This window comes from Corvus hawaiiensis, chromosome 9, assembly GCF_020740725.1.
Source record: "Corvus hawaiiensis isolate bCorHaw1 chromosome 9, bCorHaw1.pri.cur, whole genome shotgun sequence".
NCBI lineage: Eukaryota > Metazoa > Chordata > Aves > Passeriformes > Corvidae > Corvus > Corvus hawaiiensis.
In genome coordinates, this window is record NC_063221.1 from 30,063,439 (window position 1) to 30,083,724 (window position 20,286).

The 20,286-nt window shown below is 47.6% G+C and overlaps 2 protein-coding genes across 2 annotated transcripts; both read right to left on the bottom strand.

The window, feature by feature from the left end:
* Positions 1-1,353: 1,353 nt before the first annotated feature.
* LOC125330272 (cytochrome P450 2J2) lies at positions 1,354-7,150 on the bottom strand. Its single transcript, XM_048313238.1, has 10 exons — positions 6,920-7,150; positions 6,254-6,559; positions 5,577-5,739; positions 5,286-5,435; positions 4,603-4,763; positions 4,027-4,203; positions 3,632-3,767; positions 3,250-3,437; positions 2,658-2,796; positions 1,354-1,997 (listed from the first exon to the last, which is right to left on the bottom strand). The coding sequence occupies exons 2-10, from the start codon at positions 6,440-6,442 to the stop codon at positions 1,822-1,824; spliced, it is 1,479 nt and encodes a 492-aa protein (XP_048169195.1). The 5' UTR covers positions 6,443-6,559; positions 6,920-7,150; the 3' UTR covers positions 1,354-1,821.
* Positions 7,151-9,301: 2,151 nt separating this feature from the next.
* On the bottom strand, positions 9,302-19,218 carry LOC125330271 (cytochrome P450 2J2-like). The gene is made up of 9 exons (XM_048313237.1): positions 18,682-19,218; positions 16,983-17,145; positions 16,202-16,342; positions 14,103-14,263; positions 13,147-13,323; positions 12,453-12,594; positions 11,709-11,896; positions 10,619-10,757; positions 9,302-10,162 (listed from the first exon to the last, which is right to left on the bottom strand). Exons 1-9 carry the CDS (start codon positions 18,886-18,888, stop codon positions 9,984-9,986), a joined length of 1,497 nt encoding a protein of 498 aa, XP_048169194.1. The 5' UTR covers positions 18,889-19,218; the 3' UTR covers positions 9,302-9,983.
* Between the last annotated feature and the right edge of the window lie 1,068 nt (positions 19,219-20,286).

The following is a 20,286-nucleotide window of genomic DNA, read 5'->3' on the forward strand; positions in this document are numbered from 1 at the left end:
CCCTGAGTGAAAAGGAAAGGAGGAGCTGAGGTCGGTCACATATGGGAGATGTTTTGGTGGGGGGGGGGCAAAATACTCAAGAAGCTTGTGAAATGCATTCTTTTTTTGGAATTTAACTAACCTAGCAGAGGCCTAGAGAGGAAGCTTTTGGATAGAGCAGAAGCTTGGGAAAGGAAATGGGAATCTGAGCAGAGCACTGGGGGACAAAGTACCACAAAACAGTCAGATGACACCTGTGAACTGGACGTGTTTTGGGAGTAATGCTGCACACAGCAGAAACTCGTCACTGCTCCCCTCCCCTGTTCCCAGTCAATTCCAGGCATGCAGCCTTCCCCTTCAGCTTCTCTCAGGAAAGGAAAAGAAAGGGTATCAGGTCTAGAAAGTCAAATGACTTTCTTGTTTCTGCTGGAAAGGGGAGGTGTGGGAGCCCGTGCCAGCAGCAGGTTGGATGGCAGCTGGCATGAGGAGAAGGAGGGGGGTGGGGGGCGGGGGCTGACCAGGTTCTCACTAGGAATGGGATGAGACAAGTCTGCATTTTATAAATGGGCTGGTTTGTGTCCCACCATGTGTCCTCTTTTCTCCACCTTATGGATGTGTGAAACAGCCTCAAGTACCAGAAACACCTATCTCAGTCCAAACTCTTGTTTCCACTGGCACAGAACACCAGAGGAGGTGGCAGAACCCCCCACCCAGCCCGGTGCTGAAGGAGCTTTGTCAGAAGCTGTGTTCACCTGGGAGAAATTTGCTTCCTCTAGGAACATCCAGGGAAAATTGAAAATGAAGAGGAAAAGATTGCTCTCTGATCATTTCCTCAGCAGGAGAGCAGGAGCTGGAGGTGTGTGTTCCTGGTGTTGTGCTGATTTCCTGAGGCAGCCCCCATCCTGCTCCTGGGAGCTGCAGCTTCAACGGGGTCCTCTGGTGCAGCTGTTTCCCAGTTCAGTGCATTTCCTGGTGTTAACCATTGGTTGCCTATCTTGGGCTGGTTTCACTGTGTAGGTGATGGTTTAAAATAGTAATTTGTTGCTGTTATTTTCCAAGGCACTCTTTCCCTCATGAGACTGTTGAGTGCAGCTTAACCATGTCATGTGTTGCTGGAGCTCACCCCGCTGCTCCTGGACACACCAGTCACTCCATGATGCTGGGCAGGTAAACAGGGAGGATTTTGCATATTGTAATTCTAGTTGTGCTGTCAGGATCATTTTTTCCATCACTTCTGTAGGAATTGCCTTTGCTTTTACAGTGCCAGCCTCCTGCAGTGCTGCAGCACTGCAGGGGCAGAAACACAGGGCCCACAGCCAGTGCCAGACATGACCTGTGTTGGTCTTCACTTTGCAGAACACTTCATGACAAAAGTGTTTTGGTAAAGATTTATTGATGCATGGGACAGGTTTTATAGAGTGACATTTTTTTAGAGGAGTACATATTAAGGAAATGTCAAATTAATACTGGTGTTAATGTTATAAAACAAAGGCTGATATTGCCCTTCCACTGTACCCAGCCACAGCCTCAACAATGCAGTCTCTATCCCTCATTTTGCCAAGGTGAACCATGGCCATCCATCATAAAATTAGGAAAGCCCTAAGCCTCTCATTCATTTACAGTGTCATAGGGCAAGCCTAAAAATGCTCTGGTAGCTCCCAGACTGATCACCTGATCACATTATCACAGGATACAGGGTGCAAGGTCTACTTGCAATAGAAATGTTTTTGCAATTGCTTTGAAAGAAAGAAACCCCCTAGCCTCCCCCTGGAGCTGTCAAGAGCTTGTTTTCAGCACTCTTCACAGAGGATTTTCCATGTGAGGATGGTGGCCAAGGCTTCCCTACCGAGGCACAGCACAGATCTTGTAGGGCTGTGGGGCCACTGCAATGCCTATCATGGGCTGGAGGCTGAGCTTGGTGTCTGGGGGTACCTGGAAGGTGAATTTCTGGAGCAGGGATGTGAAGAAGAGGAAGAGTTCAGCACGGGCCAGCACCTCTCCCAGGCAGGCACGCTTTCCTGCGGAGACAGCAACCCACGACATCCTCAGACTCTGCTTTTGCTGCTGAAAATGCTCTGCCCACCCTTAGGACCACGGTCTAGCTGTGTTATCCCATTCCTGGATGAGTTTTGCAACCCAAACCAAGCTTCCCAGTAACGACTTTGGCATTACAGTATGGTCTGCCCCCCAAATTGCATGACTTTGTGAGGACAATTCACACGCATACACACAGCCTGGACCATGCCCATGCTGGGAGAGCTCACCAAAGAGAGCTACCAGAGGAGTTGTGTGATGCTGGTGGAAACAGGTGCTGAAAGCAACTTTCCCAGGGAGAGCTGCTGGCTGGGGAACCCTGTTGTGGCAGCAGTGAGGCCCCTGGTGAGCTCAGCCATGTGGGAGCAGGAGCACGGAGCACTGCTCTTGCCTCGGTGAAGGTGTTCCTAAGGTCTCTGGAATTTACATGGTTTTTTATTCATCCTCATTTCTCTTTTGTGAGTGTGAAGAGAGACAAGAAAGAGCCCCAAGTGTGGCTGTGGTACTTGGGGCAGGCCATGGGAGCAGTTTGGGCAAAACGTCCCAGGGTGTATCTGCCCTTTCCATTGCTATTTTCCTCTCTGTCTCCACCCTGCAGTTGGAAACTCAAGCCCACATGTGCACCACAAGTCAGCGAGTCTTACCCACAGAAAATGGTATAAAATATTCTTTTTTACAGAACTTCCCATCCTTCAGAAAATGCTCGGGGTTAAAAGCATCAGGGGTTTCCCACTCACTCTTGTCAAACAGCAGAGAGGTTAAATTTGTCATTACAAGAGTGCCCTAAGAGGAAAAAAAAGAAAAATAAATCACACTTTCTCTAGCACTGACAGCAAGAGGGGCAGTTTTATCTTCCAGTCTCCTCTCCAGGAAGAACATCCACAGTCAAATCCTACCAAAATTATTTGTGCCATACCCCACTGCATGCCCAGATCTTTCTACTTCTTTTCTGTTTGGAGGTGTGGTTATATAACTGCATTTTTCCCTCATCAGCATTGTTTTTATCTGTTGTAAACTTGGGTCAAAGTTCTGTAAGAGCTGGGATCTGTGCCTCAAAGGCATGTGTGGGGGTGTGGCACCATTCAGGGAACTGGAGAACATTGGATAGCAAAAATCCATGTTCAGCAGGAGCGAACTCTGGGCAGGGACACTGTCTGCACAGGAGGGACCTGGCCTGGCACACTGTGCCCTGGGGCACTGGGAGTCTCCCTGGAGTCCCAGCGCTCCGGAATTTACCTTTGGGATGTAGTAGCCATCCAAGTGGGTATCCTCTGATGCCATTCTTGGCACGTTGAAAGGGATAACGTTGCCTTTCCTCTGCACTTCATGGATGACAGCGTTGGTGTAGTGCAAGTTGTTCCTGTCCTCCAGGGCTGGTGGCCGTGCCTGGCCAATGACTGCATCGATCTCGGCTTGCACCCGGGCTGGGGGGAAAGAGCAGGAATCAGCCCAGGGAGCAACCCGCGGAACATTACAAGGCTATTGCTGTAAGGGTCCACCAAGGGACCTGGGCCACTGTTTACACCTCTTATGCAAGTGTGGGGACATTCCCAACTGCTCTCTCACAAAGCTGTGACAGATAAAAGCAAGGGAAAACACTGAGTTTTCTTAACTGTACCTTGAATTTCTGGATACGTGGCCATAAACAGCAAAGCCCAGCGGAGGGTTGAGGACGTGGTCTCGGTCCCGGCTACCAGCAGGTCGAGTGTGCAGGCCGTGAGATGTTCCTCCTGGAAGGTGTCACTGCCGTTGTCCTTCATGAGAGGATGTGTTAGTGCCACAGGAACAGTGAGGGTGTCCTGGCACCAGGCTTGGTCCAGACCCCCGCAAGGATTTTGGTAGAAACTGCTGACCCCCCTGCATCCCCATCCTGCTGGTGGTGGCCTGAACCTGGTATCTGTCCTGAGCTCATAAGAGGCCACACAGGCAACTCAGATGGAGAATCTGGGCTCATTTCCCATCCCCTCTGATGGCTAAGCCCTGCCCCAGTAGGGTTTTCTCCCCATTGCTGACCTTGGAAATCTCCAGCAGGTAGCTGTCGATGTAGTCTCGGCACTCCGAGGGGTTCCAGTCCTCCTTGTGTTTGTTGATCTGCTCTTGCATAAATTTTTTCAACACCCTCCAGTTTTTAAAAATGGTTTGGTGGGCTCCAGGTAAGTACTTCATTATAGATGGGAAGTTGTTATACAGCTTTGAACACAGAAGGAGAACAACAAATTGAATAAATGACTTTAAAAAACTCTTCTGACATCGAAACTTGGAGTCTGCAATTGCACTTGCTGAATTTCTGGACCTGGTGGAAATAGCTCAGGTCCAGAAGAGTAGAATTCTCATTATGGAGTAACTTGTGTGTTACTCAGTGTTTCAGCAGACAAGCTGACAATCAGTGGGCAGGAAAAGTGATTTTGGGTGAGAGAGAGCAGTGTGAGTATGGCACAACTTGAACTGAAAGCAGAAAGAAATTACAGGCAAATCTATCCTGTGCAAAGGAACGTGGAATGACAGGTTTGGTGATGACAGCACTGTGACTTTTGAGGCTGACTCCAGAGACGAAACCGTGGCCCTGCGTTGGTGGGAGGAGGGCTGTACCTGGCTCGTGATGGCTCCATGGAGGACAGTCGTGTCGTACATCAGCTTCAGCAGCCTTTGGAAGTCCTCATCGTGATATTCAAACCGATTGCCAAAGATGAGGGAGCAGATGACATTTGAAATAGCATTAGTGACTTTAAACTGAGGGTTGAAAGGATTCCCTGGAGAAGAAAAAGATCAGTTCTCTTCCATTCTTCTCAGAAAAGAAGAAAACACATGTCAGAGGTAAAATAGTCAGGAAATACGAATGAACTGAGTGGCCCCTCATGGGCACTGTCCTATGTCAGTGCCTTCCTGGGGTGCCTGGCTGACCCCATGAGCTGGCCAAGCTTGGCAGGGCAACCCCAGTGGTCCCAGTTCAATCAGATTATGGAGATGTTTGTTTACTTTGGAAATCAAAGTCTGCAGGATGTCATTCGAATTCATTGGAAATATCAGCGTTTATGCACACATGGTATTTCCCAGAGAGGAGTAGGCTGAAGGTGGGCTATGAATAATGCAGTGGGTGTTGCCTGGCTGCGTTCCCCAACCAGCTGGAAGGCAAAGCACCTGTAGAAAGGAGCAGGGATGCTGGCAGGTTTGTAGCATCCCTTGCAAGGTGGGGTATTTCTCAGCAGGCAGTGAAATTATAACAGGCCCTACCAGTTCCTGCCTTCACAGCTGATGAGGGCTGTGGGACTCACCCTGCTCATCCCTAAATGCATCCACGAGGTATTGGCACTCCTCCTGGATGCGCTCCTCCAGGCTCCTCTTCCCCAAGCCGAAGTTTCGGAGTGTGGTCAGGGTGAACCTCCTCTGTGCCTTCCACAGGTGCCCGGTGGAGGAGATCAGTCCTGGCAGGAACACCCCCTGTGAGCCAGGGCTGATCCCCTATCGAGGGAGAAAAGCTCCAGGGCTCTGCCCTCTCTCCACTCTCCAGTTGTCTCAGACCTCTGCAGGGTCAAGGCTTGGCTCTTACTTGAGGGATAACTCACCCATCTTGCTGAAGATCTCCTCGTCGAGAGGAAGATCAGGGCGGTCCATGAACTTTTCCCCTTGGTTCACAAGCACTTCCTTCACCAGCCGCATCCCACTTACCATCACTAACTTCATGCTGCCCATGTGCATGCCAAAGATGTCACCGTATCTTTTACTCAGCTGGGAGGGGACATGAATAAAAGGGGTTTCATTTGCAATGAATGTGCCTGGTGAGACTGGGACGGCCCTGTCACGGGACTTGGGTGAAAATATGGGAAGAGTGGGAGGGGAGACAGAATGTGTGCACTCTGCCTGAGGGCACAGACTTTTTTCTTTCCTCTTTTCCTGAATCGGTGATCTGGAGTTGGTGTTAATTTGCCATAAATTCAGTAAGCCTCACCAGGTTTGATTTTTCAGTCCTATGTTTTTCCAGTTTTTGTTTCACCCCATCCCAGCCCCAACTCAGACCTACAGGGTTCATACATCTGTGACTGCACCTGTGGTATCATGTTGTGACCTTTGCCCACAGGATCACTCCACACATCCCCCTCCTTGTACTCAGGTAAGTGTTGTCAATGAGGGCAAACCTCCTGCCTGCCTTCGGGTGTTTGGGTTATCCCCTTCCCTGCATGGCCAGAGATGTGTAGCTGCAATCCCTCCATCCCTTCCCCACACTGCCCACCCACCTACATACCCTCTTCACTGAGGCCACGGGATCTTTGAAGTTTACAAGGTAGAGGTGCCCCAAAAAGGGAAGGCGGAAGGGGGTGGGAGGGAAGTTCTTTGGAGTTCTGTTCTTCATGTAGTCAGTGATGAGCAGGAAGACAAGGAGAAAGATGAGGAATGTCTGGAGGGAGATGCTGTCCCAGGGGAAGTGCAGCATGGCTGGATGGTGGGGCTCTGCAGGGATGTGTCCCACAGCAGGTCAGAGCAGGTAGAGCTCACAGGGCACCACTGAGGCCCCCAGGGCCAGGGGAAGATGGATGATACGCTGGCACAGCTGTGGGTGCAAACACAGGACAGCATGGAGTGGCTTTTGCTGGCCTGGTCTAGAGGCTGTGTTCAGACTCCTGCTTTCCCAGCTTTCAGCAGCAATTAAAACCCTTCTTGATTAAATCAGATTTCCTCTGATCTGATTTAAAAAAAAACCCCACCATAAATCAGAACACCCCCAGCTTCCCCTTTCCCCTCCAGCCTCCCCTCAGTACTTTACTAAACCCTAGTGCTCCATGCCCTTGTCTAAAGGACAGAAATGAGCTTTGTGGAATTGAGATCAAAACCTTCTGGCAGCTTCACTGTGCTGTTCCCACAAGCCCATCTCCTGGGATGAACCCTGCTCTCTCCCCCCTGGTGTCCTCACCGTGCGTTTCAGTGTCGGCTTCTCAGCGCCAGGGAGGCTCCAGCTGCTCCGAGAGCCTTGTGCTCTTTCCTTGTTTACAGCAGCTCGCTCGCTGGTATGAGGAGTCCTGGGCCAAGCCCCAGGTCTCAGGGGACATCCGAGATAAGGTTGCACAAACCTTTCACAAACCCTCTGACTCAGTTTTGTGTTTCTGTGTGCCTGGTGACGTGGGCTGGGAGTAAACAGCTGTCCCGGAACTCAGCGCTTCCGAAGCACCGTCATTTTCTGATCTCCACCAGACGGGTGCAGGCAGAACAGCTTGCTCTGGCCATGCCTTGAGCCCTCCAGCCACCCCTTCCCACTTACCTTGTCCTTCACCACAGGTTACGACCCAAAGCCCCTCAGAGCTCAGGCAGGTGCTGAGAAGCTGATGCAGATGCCCAGCTCTGCAGGCTGGAGCCCTTCAGTGGTAGCTGGCAGCAGAATGTGCCGCTTTTTCCCACCCAGGAGCAGCTTTGGGTTAGAGTGGTGTTCACACACACAGATCACATGGAATTTTGATGTGTATGTTGTGTTTTACTGTGAAAGGCGCAGGGAGCAGCAGCACTTTGCCCTTGCACCACGTGGCTCTGCTACAGCCCTTTGCGGTCATCAGCTGCCACCTCCTGCTCTGGGGATGGTTTGGGTTCCTTTTCTCTCTTTTGGAGGCATCAGTTGTGGCTGTTGGGATTGTCCAGTGCTGATGACAGGGCACAGAGGTGCAGCAGAGCCACTGGAGTGATGCCATACACATGCTCTCCTTGGGAAGCTGGAGAAGTCAAATCTCTGTTTTATTGTGGAATTTAAAGGGGAAAAACCTGTTTTTGAGGAAAATCTCTCTTTTTACCTCTGGTTTTTAAGCACACTTGGGCATGAACCTGTGGAGATGCACGTGTTCCCCAGCAGTGACATGAAAGGATCCACTCAACAAGTAAACAAATTTGTGCCTCCTGCCTTTAAGGTATGGCATCATTGCATTTAATTTTGGTATTTTTCCCCAAATGATAAAAAAAAAAAAAAAAAGAAGAAGAAAAAGAAGATGAGTTTAATCATTTATTCTCTCCATGAGTAGGAGAGGAAACCCCAAAGTAACAAGGAAACACAAGCTGGAAATGAAAGAGAGATCAACATTTATTTGCTAAGCCAGTGCAAATAATACAAGCTAGTAGCCACATGCCAGAGGTCAGACCTACAGCAAAACAAATTAAAAAATGGAGAGAAACCAGTGCCTAGTGCCGAGCGGCTTTGAAGACTTCATAGGTGAAAAAAAAGTCCCTGGATCTTTTATGTTTTCCCTTTTACAAAAAAACACAACATGGGAGCCTGTGACTGTGAAACAATAATTAAAAACGCAATAGGATTATAGTGATCAGTCGGAAGGACAACTCAGTGACAGAATCCTCGGGCGCCCGGCGTGGCACGGATGGGATGTGCAGAGGACTCTCCCCTGTGGCATAAATCTGTCACTGCACAGGGATTGCTTTGTACCGCAGCAAAGCCGGTATTGCCGGGCAGAGAGGAGAAAACCGGTGGAAATGGAACTCGATGTAATCCTCTTTTCCTGTTAACTATTCCATATCCTACGTGGGTACCCACAGAAAAGTCATTTATGAAAGGGGAGAAGCAAGAAAAAAACAAGAGGAAAAAGAATAATCTTTGCTGTGACTATACTCCGAACTGAAGCACACAGGAGACAGCATTTCTAAGCATGAATGCTTGGTCACATAAAAGGAAGTTGCATATGTAATTAACTCTTATCCAAAGACACCTAGTACAGAAGAAGCTCTGTGTTCATTGTGGAGGGTGCCCTGTCCCAAGCCACTTCCTTGGCCCCACGCTATCTCCATGCCGGTCACACACAGATACAAATCTTTGCCAGAAACAGAGAGGAAGTGTTGAACTTGTGATTTCCCACCACAAAGACACTGTTCCAACACTTCCTTCTGAGGGCCAGCACTGAGCCGCCACGGCTATGACCCTCCCAGCACTCTCTGCTGCTTCCTTTTCTGCTGGGCTTCAGGTGAACTGCTCCCCAGCAACTCCAGGGGATTATTTTATTGCAACTTTTCTGATTTGTATTCTACTACCACAAACCTTCTGCTTTTCTACACTAAAACTGCAATAATGTATTTTTATAGCCCTTCCAGACCAGCTGGAAGCACAGCTCCTTGTGCCATCCCACTTGGGTTGGGCTTTGGTAGAAGATGCTTCTACTCCCCTGTAGCCTCCTAACTAAAATTTCCACATACTCTATGAGATCCAAAAAATGCTTGCTGCTGCTGCTGCAGAGATCTCTGCTTAGATATTTTTTATCCCTGGAAGTGTCCAAGGCCAGGATGGATGGGGCTTGGAGCAACCTGGTCTCGGGGAAATTGTCCCTGGCCATGGCAGAGGGGTTGAACAAGGTGATCTTTAAGGTCCCTTTCAAGCCAAACCATTCCTTGTTTCTGTGATTTCCATCACACAGCAGCAATGTGGTGCTGTAGGGAGTGTTCATCACACAAAGTCCAAGCCCACCTGAGGCTCAGGACTGGCTATGGCTACCTTAAAGTCCAGATTGGTGCTGAGTCATGAGTCTAGAGTTTGTATGTCCAAGGCCAGCTGCTCCCTCTAAGCAGGGACACCTCAGGAAACACAGCCCTTGGCTATCTGGGTGCTGCAATATTAGGGGTTGCTAAGTGGTCTCTGGGTGATGGACATATCCCCTATGGAAAAGTCAACATCAAACCATGATTTGCAACTGGCAGACATCTTCCTGGAAGTTTCTGGCAGTGGAAATTAGGTAAGAAGGCTTTTAAATCCATTCATTTTTTCAGACTGGTAGCGGGGAGCAGGAATGAGGTGAAGGGAAGAGCCACAAGGCTTGTGTTTGTTGCAGTGTGCAGGATGTGGCCCTTGTGCCTTTCCCCTGCCACCCAGATGCTGGCTGGTGCTGGACCTCTAGGGCCCATCATTTCAGCCCAAAATCTCTGGGGTGGTCAGGAGAAGGGGCAGTTCCCAGTTTGTGGGGGCTGCACTGGGAGTCCGGGGCAGCTCCGGGCCTGGCTCAGCCACGGGGCACGGCGCAGAGCTGGAAGGGCTTGGGGCAGCGCGTGAGGCTGAGCGTGAAGGCGAAGGACAGCGCGGCCGCTGCCGGGGCCTGGAAGGTGAACTTCTGCAGCAGGGCTACGAAAAAGATGAAGAGCTCGGTCCTGGCGAGCTGCTCCCCGGGACAAGCCCTCTTGCCTGCAAAAGGAGCACAAATAACCTGGAGGAGTCCTGAGCGAGCTCCAGCCACCTCTGAGCCTCCTCTGGCCTGCGCTGCCTTGCACAGGCTGAGGCAGCTTTTCTTCCTGGAAAGGTTAGGTGGCAATGTTCACCCACACAATCTGCTCAAACCTTCCCCAGAAGTTTACTGCCGAGCAAACTGCGCCTGTTCCAAGAGGCAAAGAGCGGAAACAGTCTGAACAACCCAGTTACTCAACTTGTGCAAGAAGAAAAACCTTATTTTTTTTATCCCTCAATAACAAACTGATTTCCTTCCCACTCCGAGCAGCCACTATTAACTGTGACTGGGATTTTCACTGTGGGGATGGGCTGGAAGCTGGACAGGAGCAGTACCTCCTACTCTATAAGCAGTGTCTTGGGGAAAAAATAAAACCTCTGCAAAAAGAAAAGCTACCTGCCCATCCATCATCCTACCTGCAGAGAAGGGCAGAAAAGCCTCCCGTCTCCTGTACTGGCCGTTTTCCAGGAAATGTTCGGGATTAAAGGTGTCTGGAGTCTCCCACACGTTTTTGTCGAACATTATCGAAGTCAGGCTGGTCATCAGGGTGGTGCCCTGCGAGAGGTGGAGAAAAGGGGCGATTACGCGGAGGAGAGGAGCTGACGTGTTGTCAGACTGGGTTATTATTAGCTCTGTAAACTACACTGTTTTAAGGGCAAAACGTTTTGGGTTTTTTTTTTTTTCCCCCTAAGCTACACAATTAAATGAGGGTGAAAGTCTGCAGGATTGTTCACTTGTGTGTGCCTTTACATATCGCTGAGTTTTGATCTGCACCCTGAGCTGCAGTAACAGGTGATGTTAATGCAAACCAACTTTAAATTGGTAGTACTGCATTCCCATAGGACCTTGAAGCAATTTAATCAAGTAATTTTCAATCAATTTGTTTAAATATATATATTTTTTTAAAAAAAACTGATCTGGTTTATCTCCACATTCTCCTTCAGCAAGAGAAATATGCTGATCAATGTGGAGGAAAATGCCTGGATTTTTTATTTGTCTCATTGCAACCAGTCATATAGAGGGGAGAGACCAGTTATATATAAATCCCATATTTGTTTTTGTAATTGCAGAGCAGTGTGTGTGCAACAACACCCACTACCTGCCTTTCATCAAGTGCTACTTGTAACAGATGATTTTTAATATTTTCTGGAATTAACAAACCCAAACTGTTTGCTTTCCTATGTTTCTTAACCCTCTATTCCCATAATGTGTGGAGGGTGTCTTTTGTAAAATTTAAGGCATAAACCTTTTAAAATTGGAAATTAGGGCCAACACCGTAGGGATCTCACAATTATCCTCTTTAAGGAGGTGAGACCCATAACAGTCCCACAGAATCCATCAAGAAGGCTTGTATTTTCTATATAATTGTGGTATTTCTATATGATCCTGCTGGATGGTTCCCCTCTAGGTGAGATTCGGGACTTGGGCCACGAAGACCCTGCTTTGGTGGGATGAAGGCTGGTGGAATGAAGGCTGGTAGGAAGAAGGCTGGTGGTCCCCACGCACTTTGGGCAGGTGGAAGCCAGCCAGGGTGGTGTCGCTGGTGGCCATGCGGGGCACCCCCAGTGGCACCACGTTGCCCATGCGCAGGACCTCGCTCAGCACGGCGCTGGTGTAGGGCATCTTCTCCTTGTCGGCCATCGACGGCTGCCGGCACTGCCCGACCACGGCGTCGATCTCCTGCTGAACTTTCTCTGTGGGGAGCAAAAAAAAATTCAAAATATCTCTCTTCATAGAATCTGTAACGCTGGGCAAACTCTCTAAAATGATCGAGTCCAGCCGTTAACCCAACACTGCCAAACCACGTCCCCAAGTGCCACATCCACACTCCTTTTGAACATTTCCAGGGTGATTGCATGACTCCCCTGGGCAGCTTGTTCCAGGGCTGGACAACCTTTTCAATGAAGAAATTTTCCCTAATATCCAACCTAAACCACCCCTGGCACGACTTGAGGCCATTTCCCCTTATCCTATCACTTGTTCCTTGGTAGAAGAGACCTACCCCCACCTGGTTGCACCCTCCTTTCAGGGAGTTGTAGAGTGTGAGAAGGACCCCCAAGCCTCCTTTTTTCTGTGCTAAACACTCCCAGTTCCCTCAACCGCTCCTCGTAAGACTTGTCTTCAGAAGGTTCCCAATAAGATACCTGCGGCACAGGCAGATCCAAGATGTGGCAGAGCTGGGATAACTCTGTTTCCTGAGTTTCCCTTGCCTAGTTTTGGGCTAAGCAAAGGACCCCTCAGTGGCCCTACCCTGAATGTGGGGGTACGCGGCCATGTAGAGCAGAGCCCAGCGGATGGCGGTCGCCGTTGTCTCAGTCCCAGTTAAGAACAGGTCCAAGGTGGAGCACAGCAGGTTTTCCTCGTGGAAATAGGAGCTGGTGTCACCCTTAAACTTGGAGGGAAAACATGGCAATGAAAACTCTTACTGTGGAGGGGATGGTTTCAAAAACCCAATCCTAAATCACCTGTGTGTAACTGAAGTCCTGCTGCTCCTTTTTTATCTACCCTCAGGCTTGGAAATTTCCAGCCTTTACTTTCACTGGATTTCAAGCCCTGAGGACTGTTTTGAAAGACACCCTGGTTGCTGTAGAGCGGCTCTTGAAAGCAGGTAGCATTTTTAAATGTCAAGTTTCACAATAGCAAACACAGGCCTGCAAGCGCTCATAGAAACATGAACATGTTCCCTGAGAGTCCTCCTACGCCGTGTGACAGAACGAAAAAGGGAAGAAGACAAAGTGTAAATCCTTTCAAACAGAAAAAAAAAAGAAAAATCTGTGTGTTTTCAAAGTGATCAGGCTTCTGCTGCTGCTAAAGTTTGATGTGGCAGAGGTAGGGAGGGGAAGGCAACGTGTGAGGCAAGAGCTCCCCTGACAAAACAGCCTTGAGTCTTCTTTGCTCACTCTGTGGGTTAATCCTTAGGTGGTTTGAGGTGTTTCCATCCTACCTTTTCTATTTCCTTCAGGTAACAGTCAATATAATCTCCTGCCTCCGACTGGTCCAAATCCTCCTTGTGCTTTGCGATCATGCCTTTCACAAAATATTGAAGTTTCTCCCAGTGCCTGAAGATTTTCCTGAAGGGTCCTGGCAACCATCTCATGATCCAAGGAAAAGCGTTATAAAGCTGGTGAGAAATTAAACAGAGCAAAAGAGCATTTCTTGAGTTAGAAAAGAGCAAGTATTGTAGTTGAGAGGATGGGACAATTGATTAATTCTGCTTGCTACCAGGAAAAAAAAGTCAGTTTTGCTACAGTGGTCCAGTTTGTACAAACTTACTTACACAGGTGTAAACGAGGGCAAACAAGATAAGAATTGGACAGATGTTTTCTGCTGATAAAGTTCTTAAATACTGAGTGGCCAAAGCTGCCCCCTAATGTAAGGTGGCCACAGGTGAGGTGGATGCAGATGAGCCCCTTAGTGTGTCCCCATGGAGGGGACAGACCTGACCCATGGTGTGTGGCCATGCAGAAAATACATCACCAAATCCACCTATTTTGGTTCTAAACCTGGAATCTCAATTTTTTCATTAAAAAGTTATTTGAGAAACTTGTTGAGATATGGATGAAGGAAAAGATAGGAATTTTCACTGTGTTACTAATTCTTCTTTTGGTAGAAACAGATACTTTTAAGATTTTCCCATAGTTCTTTGGTTATGTCAGGAATAAGATTGGTTTTACAATTATGTAGTGGTTTTTTTTCTCCATGTGCCCCAATATTTCCTTACTTTCCTGGTGGACTTTGTGCATAAATCCCATCTAATGTAATACAATTCTCATGGTCATTTTCCTTTAAACGTGACTTTTTTTTTTACAGGAAAAGGCAGATTATATCAGTGCCTTAGAAACCCCAGTTTCTGAGCTGTTACATGCAGCTGAAGCTGGAAAAGCATCCAAGTGGCTTTACCTGGCCCCAGAAACTTCCGATGAGCAGCAGCGTTTCAGCCAGGGAGTGCAGCAGTTCCTGGAAACGGTTGTCATGGTAGTCGAAGCGGTTCCCAAAAGTGATGGAACAGATGATATTTGAAACAGCACTATTAATTTTGTAGTGGGGGTCAAATGGTTGTCCTGGAGGAAACAAAAGGAAAGGAAACTGCCTGAAGGGATGTCGTGGCCAGGTGGGGGTTGGTCCTTTCTCCCAAGGAACAAGGGACAGGACAAGAGGAAACAGCCTCAAGTTGTTCCAGAGGAGATTTTGATTGGATATGAGGGGAAATTTCTTCATTTGAAAGGATGGCAAGGCTTTGGAAGGGGCTGCCCAGGGCAGTGGTGGAGTCACCATTCCTGGAAGTGTTTGAAAGACATGTGGATGTGGCACCTGGGGACATGGTTTAGTGGTGAACGTGGCAGTGCTGGGTTAATGATTGGACTCAATGAACTTAAGGATATTTTCCAACACAAATCTCTCCATGATTCTGTGATTCTAAAGACAGCTTTCATTCTTTTTTCCTGTACAGTCTCAGTCAAAATCATTTTCTTTACCAGATCCACAGTTGTGAACCAGGGTGAGACCTCGCCTACGTCTCACCCATGGTGGTGCTCAGGTTTCACCCCATGTCCTGGGGTACCCACCACCCCCATCACCTCCAGTATCCCACTGGAACCTGGGCACTATGGGCCAGGACATCCCATCCTGTGTCCAGCCCAGGCTGCTGGCAGACAGTGACATTATCACTGAGCTGCCCAAGCAGGGTCTGAAGCATTTTCCAGGGAAAACAACCAGCAACATGCCATGCTGTGGCTGTCGACTTTGCCCGCTCCAACATGTGTTTGGTGCCAATTTTAAATGCCAGGAGATGGTCCCTCAAAGCTTGGCCCAGGGCAGGGAGCCCAGGACTAACCACACTGCAAAAATACCATTGCCCTGGGGCTTTAGTTGTCCACCATGAAGAAATCAAGGAAGGAGAGTGGGGAGAGGGTTGCAGATCTCTGTGCCCACCTGTAAACCCTAGCAATAGCTCATGTGGCCCATAGAGCACAATTATAAAGTGAAGTGTGATGTGATGCTCGTCACCTCTGTCTTCCCTGGGAGAGCTACTGAGCAGAGACTTTCATCTCCTCAAGCACATTTCAGCAGCCTGGAGAGCCACTTGCTGTGACAAGAGACTGATCTCAGTGACAAGCCCAGTCCAACCCCAAGCTGCTGTTGAGCATCACTTTGAAATGCAAGGCACTCCTCGCAGGACTGCTGATCTCTTCACTCTTCAAGAAAGTAATTAAACTGGGCTGGTGCTCAGATATTAGAGTGATGGACATGATCACTATTTGTCATTACTAATGGGAAGAAAGGCCCAAACCAGCAGCTTAATTAGTTTATTGATCAGGACTATAGAAGACTATAATCAATTGGCAACATGGAGTATTTGGCCTGTTCAGTGCAACAGCAATTAAAATGGAGCAAGTTTAGTATATAATTTCACAATTCCCTTTTAGATCTTTCTTGTGTACTATATATAGCTCCATAGAATTAGCTCAACCCCATCTGCTTCTATTTAAAGCTGAAGTGCAACATCACCCATGTACCAACATACAAATTATTCTTACTAATATCCCTCTGGCAGTTTTTAAAAGCTGGACCATAAAAGAGCAAGGCACATGCTTCATCTGTGTGTGATACAAAAGGAAAGCCTGACTAAACAAGTTTTAAAATACTTTGCCAAACCAAGGACAAGCAGAGGTTAACTAAGCCTCTGAGTGGAAGTGCCTGATAGCAGGAGAGCTGCATTTATTCCTTCACAGAATGCACGAGACACTTCCTCAGCCATATAAACACGTTTTAATAACCACCTAGTACATATATACTTAATATTAATAAGGAAGAACTAAAATAGGAGGCCTGAGGTCTAAAATAAATGCTAAAAGGCAGAATCTGGAAGTGTAAGATAGAGATTTGAGCTATTGAAGAAATGTTTTGCACGTTTGGAGCTGTGTTGGGGTAAGAGTTTTCCTTCTCATCATTCATTTAGCTGGAAGCTCTGAGCATGGTGCTGTGCATTAATCCCCCACCTTTCTCCTCCTCAATCGTCTCCACGAGGTATCGGCTCTCCTCTTGCACTTTTCCCTCAAAATTTACTGCAAGGCTTTTCAGTGTTGCTAAAACAAACTTTCTCTGCTGCCTCCATATGTGCCCGTTCGATGATATGAGCCCTGTAGGTGGAAAAAACAGGTGAACAATCCTCTCTGTGGGTCATTTGTGAGTGTTAGGATTCAGAAACAGCCATTCTTTGTGGACAAAAACCCCAAACCAAGGCAAACAAAGCTTGTGGATGTGGAAAAGGCTATGACTTTTCCTGGGAATTAAAATTCAAGAGTAATTGGCTTATGCTAAAGATCTAGCTTTATGGATTTGCTTTAATCTGCTACTTTGTCACTTTGCGTGGGAAAAAAAGGTGTAAGCCAAAATACTCTGAGTACTATCACACTGTTGGCAGAGCTGCAGGCAGGAGCACCCCGTCTCTGGAGCTGTGTGCAACCCAGGGAGGAAAAGTAAAGGAGAAATGAAAACCAAGGGGAAACTCTGCAAGTATATAGATTGCTGGGCAGCTTGCATTTATTTCTCCTCTTCCATTAAAATCTGGTTTTGAGCCCATCCTCACCCCTAAATCTCAGAGAGATTAAAACATACCCCCGTGAGATTATTAGTCTGAATTCAATTCTTTCCTTCCCCTGTGCAAGGTTTTACAGGTGCAGTTCACAAGGGTTGAATTCAACCTGTTTCTTTCACTCTAACTGTTATCATTCCAAAGAGATCTAAGTTTTGTCCCAAAATTCTGGTAGCTGTGCTTACCAAAGCCTCTGAATATTTCTTGGAGGAGTGGAATATTTGGCCGATCAGCAAATATTTCAGCCTGGTGCACAAGAGCTTCTCTCACCATCTGGTACCCATTGACCACCACGAATGTCAGACTTCCAAACTGCACGCTGAAAATGTTCCCGTACCGACCCGTAAGCTGAAAGAGAGTCCATTGTCCTCTGAGAACAAGAAGATGGGGATTTTCAAAACTCACCCTGCCAAGACCTTGAGCAGGGACATCTAGCTTTGAATTTAACCCTGCTTGAAGCAAAGGGACTAGAGAAACCCAAACCCAAGTGTGCAGGTCCCATCCAATCTAAACTGTTCCGTGAAGACTGGAGAAGGCATAAAAGGGGCTGGAGAGCTGTAGGGTGGGAGAGATGGTTTGCTTATATTTGTTATCTTGTGTGACCTGGGTTTTACCAAGTGTTTACATCAGTTTGGCTTGTAACAAGGAGGTGACTTGCTTTGGAACTGGTGGGCATCTGCTTTGTCCCACCACCTGGGTCACCACACTCAGGCTCTTCCTGGTGAGGGCAAAACACGACAAATTACCCCTTTCATCAACTTTGTGTCTAGAGCAGTGTGGTTTCTTCTCCAGCTCTCCCATTTAGACAGGAGCTCTAACTGTTTATGGCTAGAAACGTACTTCTAATTTTAAGCCTGACTGCATTTATGGCCAAATTACAGCCATTTTCCTTGCATGGACTTTGCTGTCATTAGTGTCTCCTCTGAGAGGTATAAGAGTAAAGTGGGATCATATCTCCTCTCTGTCAAGGAGCTCATCCTCTTCTTAGAATGAATCTACATGAAAGGACACACAGAGTCACCCCAAAGTGCTGTGGTGACTCATGAAACCAGCCTGGGACCAAATGGGTGTCTCAGGCATTGTGTGCTTGTAAATGAATGGGATTAATTTTCTTAGTAACTGTCTGCATTGACAAAAAATCCTGACCTCACTGCCTCAGCCTTCCCCAAGGATTCCCTTAGGGAGCACCTGTGCTGATGGCCTGAGAACACCCAGGGTAGACAGGCTGGTGTCAGCCTGCTGAGCAAAAGCAGGAGACAAATGGTCACCAGAAAGGATTTTTGCAGCCAGCATGCCAGAACTTCTTCCACCTTTTCAGAGGGGAATACTCAGCATGTATAAAATGTCTCTCTTTTTGGCTCTGGTGGGAGTCAAAGCTGTGGAAACCTTTCTAGAGAGATCACTGCCTCTTTCTGCAACACAGAAGAAACCACAGAACATAACTCAAGATTTTAAATGTTTCTTTCAGATGTGATGGGGTGAATCATTGGCCTCTGAGCAAGGACAATGACAGGACAATTTCCAGAGGTGATCTTCACAGTCCAAACAGTTCATTTCTCACACAGCTCTTTTCACCTCTCCCCCAGCCTGGTCCAGCTCTTCAGAGCCCTTTGTGGACTCCAGAAGGAAATGGTCACAGTCAGATGGGAAGAAAAGGGGGAACATGTAGGTCTACCTCTGTTATGGATTTCTTTCCCATTGGACCTTCCTACTCCCCTGGAAGAGGAGGTGATAGTGAGAGATAAAACCAAGAAGGGTCATCTACCTTATGTGGTTATTATATACCTAGTTCTGCCTGAGAGTGCCCTTGCTGCTTCACAGTGTGGTGACAAGAGTCATGGAAGGGTAAGATGTTAGTAGGGAAAATGTCCATGGAGCTCTTACCTTCTGCAGTGCGAGATGGAGGGGCTGCTTAAAGTCCACAAAGGTTCCCACGAGAGGAAAGAGCTGCGGCCCTGGAGGGAAATTCCTGGGTCGTCTCTTTTTCACAAAGTCAATAATCAAAAGAAAAATGACCAGAACCACCAAGAGCATCCGACCATTCAGCTTTTCCAAGAGAGAAACCAAATCAGGCCAAAACTGAAGTTCCATCTTGGCTGATAAACTCGCAGGTTTTCATCCCAGGAAGGGACTTGATTCTGGTGTTACATTTGCTAAAACAGGAGTAAGAAAGGACTGGAGAAGAAGCAAAAAAAGCTAAAATGCTGATAGCTGACTGGGGACAGAAGCTGCTTTTCCATGTGCAGCTGCTGCCACACCACCTGCTGAATAACTAACTTTAAACACCAGGATCTCCAACCCCAAAACCTCACAACATTTGGACCAACAAAAGCAATCTTGCAAACCTTTAGCTTTACATCTCTGTCAACGCCCTAATTTTCTTATGGAAGAGCATTCCTCCCTTTTTCCCTGAACAAGGGGCTCCTTTATATGGACACCCCACTGGGATTATTGGCATGGCAAACATTCGAGGTGAGGTGAAAGCAGCTTATGGGCTGATTACATGTGGTGGGCATCGTGCAGTTTCAGGGATGGTGAGGCATCTGAGGTGATGGACATCACACAAGTGGCTGAGGGGCTGATCCTGTTAAGTGCTAAGCACCATCTGCAAAGGGCTGGGTGCCTTCAGCATCCACCAAAGCCTTCCTGGCTTTGCCAGAGCTGTCAGGGGAGGTTGAGACAAGGCAAACACTGTGGGGGCCTAGGGCTCTCCCAGCCACACAAATGAGAGTTAAAGGAGCTTAATTTCGAGAGTGAGAACATAGGCTCATGTGCTTGCCATGAGATTGGAACTCATGCATTTAAATCTCCTGGGTTTTCCCAAAATCTCCTTTGAATAAAGCTTCATGTTGTCCTGGGGGAAGGCTGCAGTGGACTGACAGTGACCTCTGTGACTCGGAATCAATCTCGGGTCACCTGCTGATACTTAGCTACAACTTGGTTCCAGCTCTCTTTTTCTTCCTTTTTTTTTCCTTTTAAGAAATTTACTTTGCAAACAATCTAAATTTATATCAAAGCAAAACTGTAAATAATGAGTTTTCAGATTATTTGCCTAGAACTTACTGTGAGAAATTCTGAAGGATGGTCAATTTTTACTGTCACAGAATCCTATGATGGTTTGGTTTGAAAGGGAACTTAAAGATGGTCTGGTTCCAACCTCCTGTCATGGGCAGGGATGGTGTGTCTTCAGCTTTAAAGAAAGCTTTAATTTTTCAGGAAAGAAGTGCAGATTTTCATAGGAAACAATAATTGGGGAAAAAAATCTGGTATTCTCTAGTCTATCACCATTTTAAAAAGCTTTGCTGCCCATGTCTTTCATTACCTTAGAAACACAGACAGGCTGTCTGACAGACCTGCACCTCAGCCACGGCAGGAGTCTTTTTTAGGGGCAATAGTTATCCACAACCCAACCCTTCTTGCTTTGAAATATTATTTACAAGTTCCTGGATGGGGTTCAGGCAGCAAACGGGGAGTAGTAATGGGAGAAAC

Coding starts and splice junctions, on each gene's coding strand:
- LOC125330272 (XM_048313238.1), bottom strand. CDS start 6,442: ATGCTGCACTTCCCCTGGGACAGCATCTCCCTCCAGACATTCCTCATC. Junction 4,204..4,602: donor ATGGAGCCATCACGAGCCAG/GTACAGCCCTCC, acceptor CTGTGTTCAAAG/CTGTATAACAACTTCCCATC. Junction 3,438..3,631: donor CACGTATCCAGAAATTCAAG/GTACAGTTAAGA, acceptor CTTTCCCCCCAG/CCCGGGTGCAAGCCGAGATC.
- LOC125330271 (XM_048313237.1), bottom strand. CDS start 18,888: ATGGAACTTCAGTTTTGGCCTGATTTGGTTTCTCTCTTGGAAAAGCTG. Junction 13,324..14,102: donor TCGGAAGTTTCTGGGGCCAG/GTAAAGCCACTT, acceptor ATTTCTCACCAG/CTTTATAACGCTTTTCCTTG. Junction 10,163..10,618: donor TTTTCTGCCCTTCTCTGCAG/GTAGGATGATGG, acceptor CTCCTTTTGCAG/GCAAGAGGGCTTGTCCCGGG.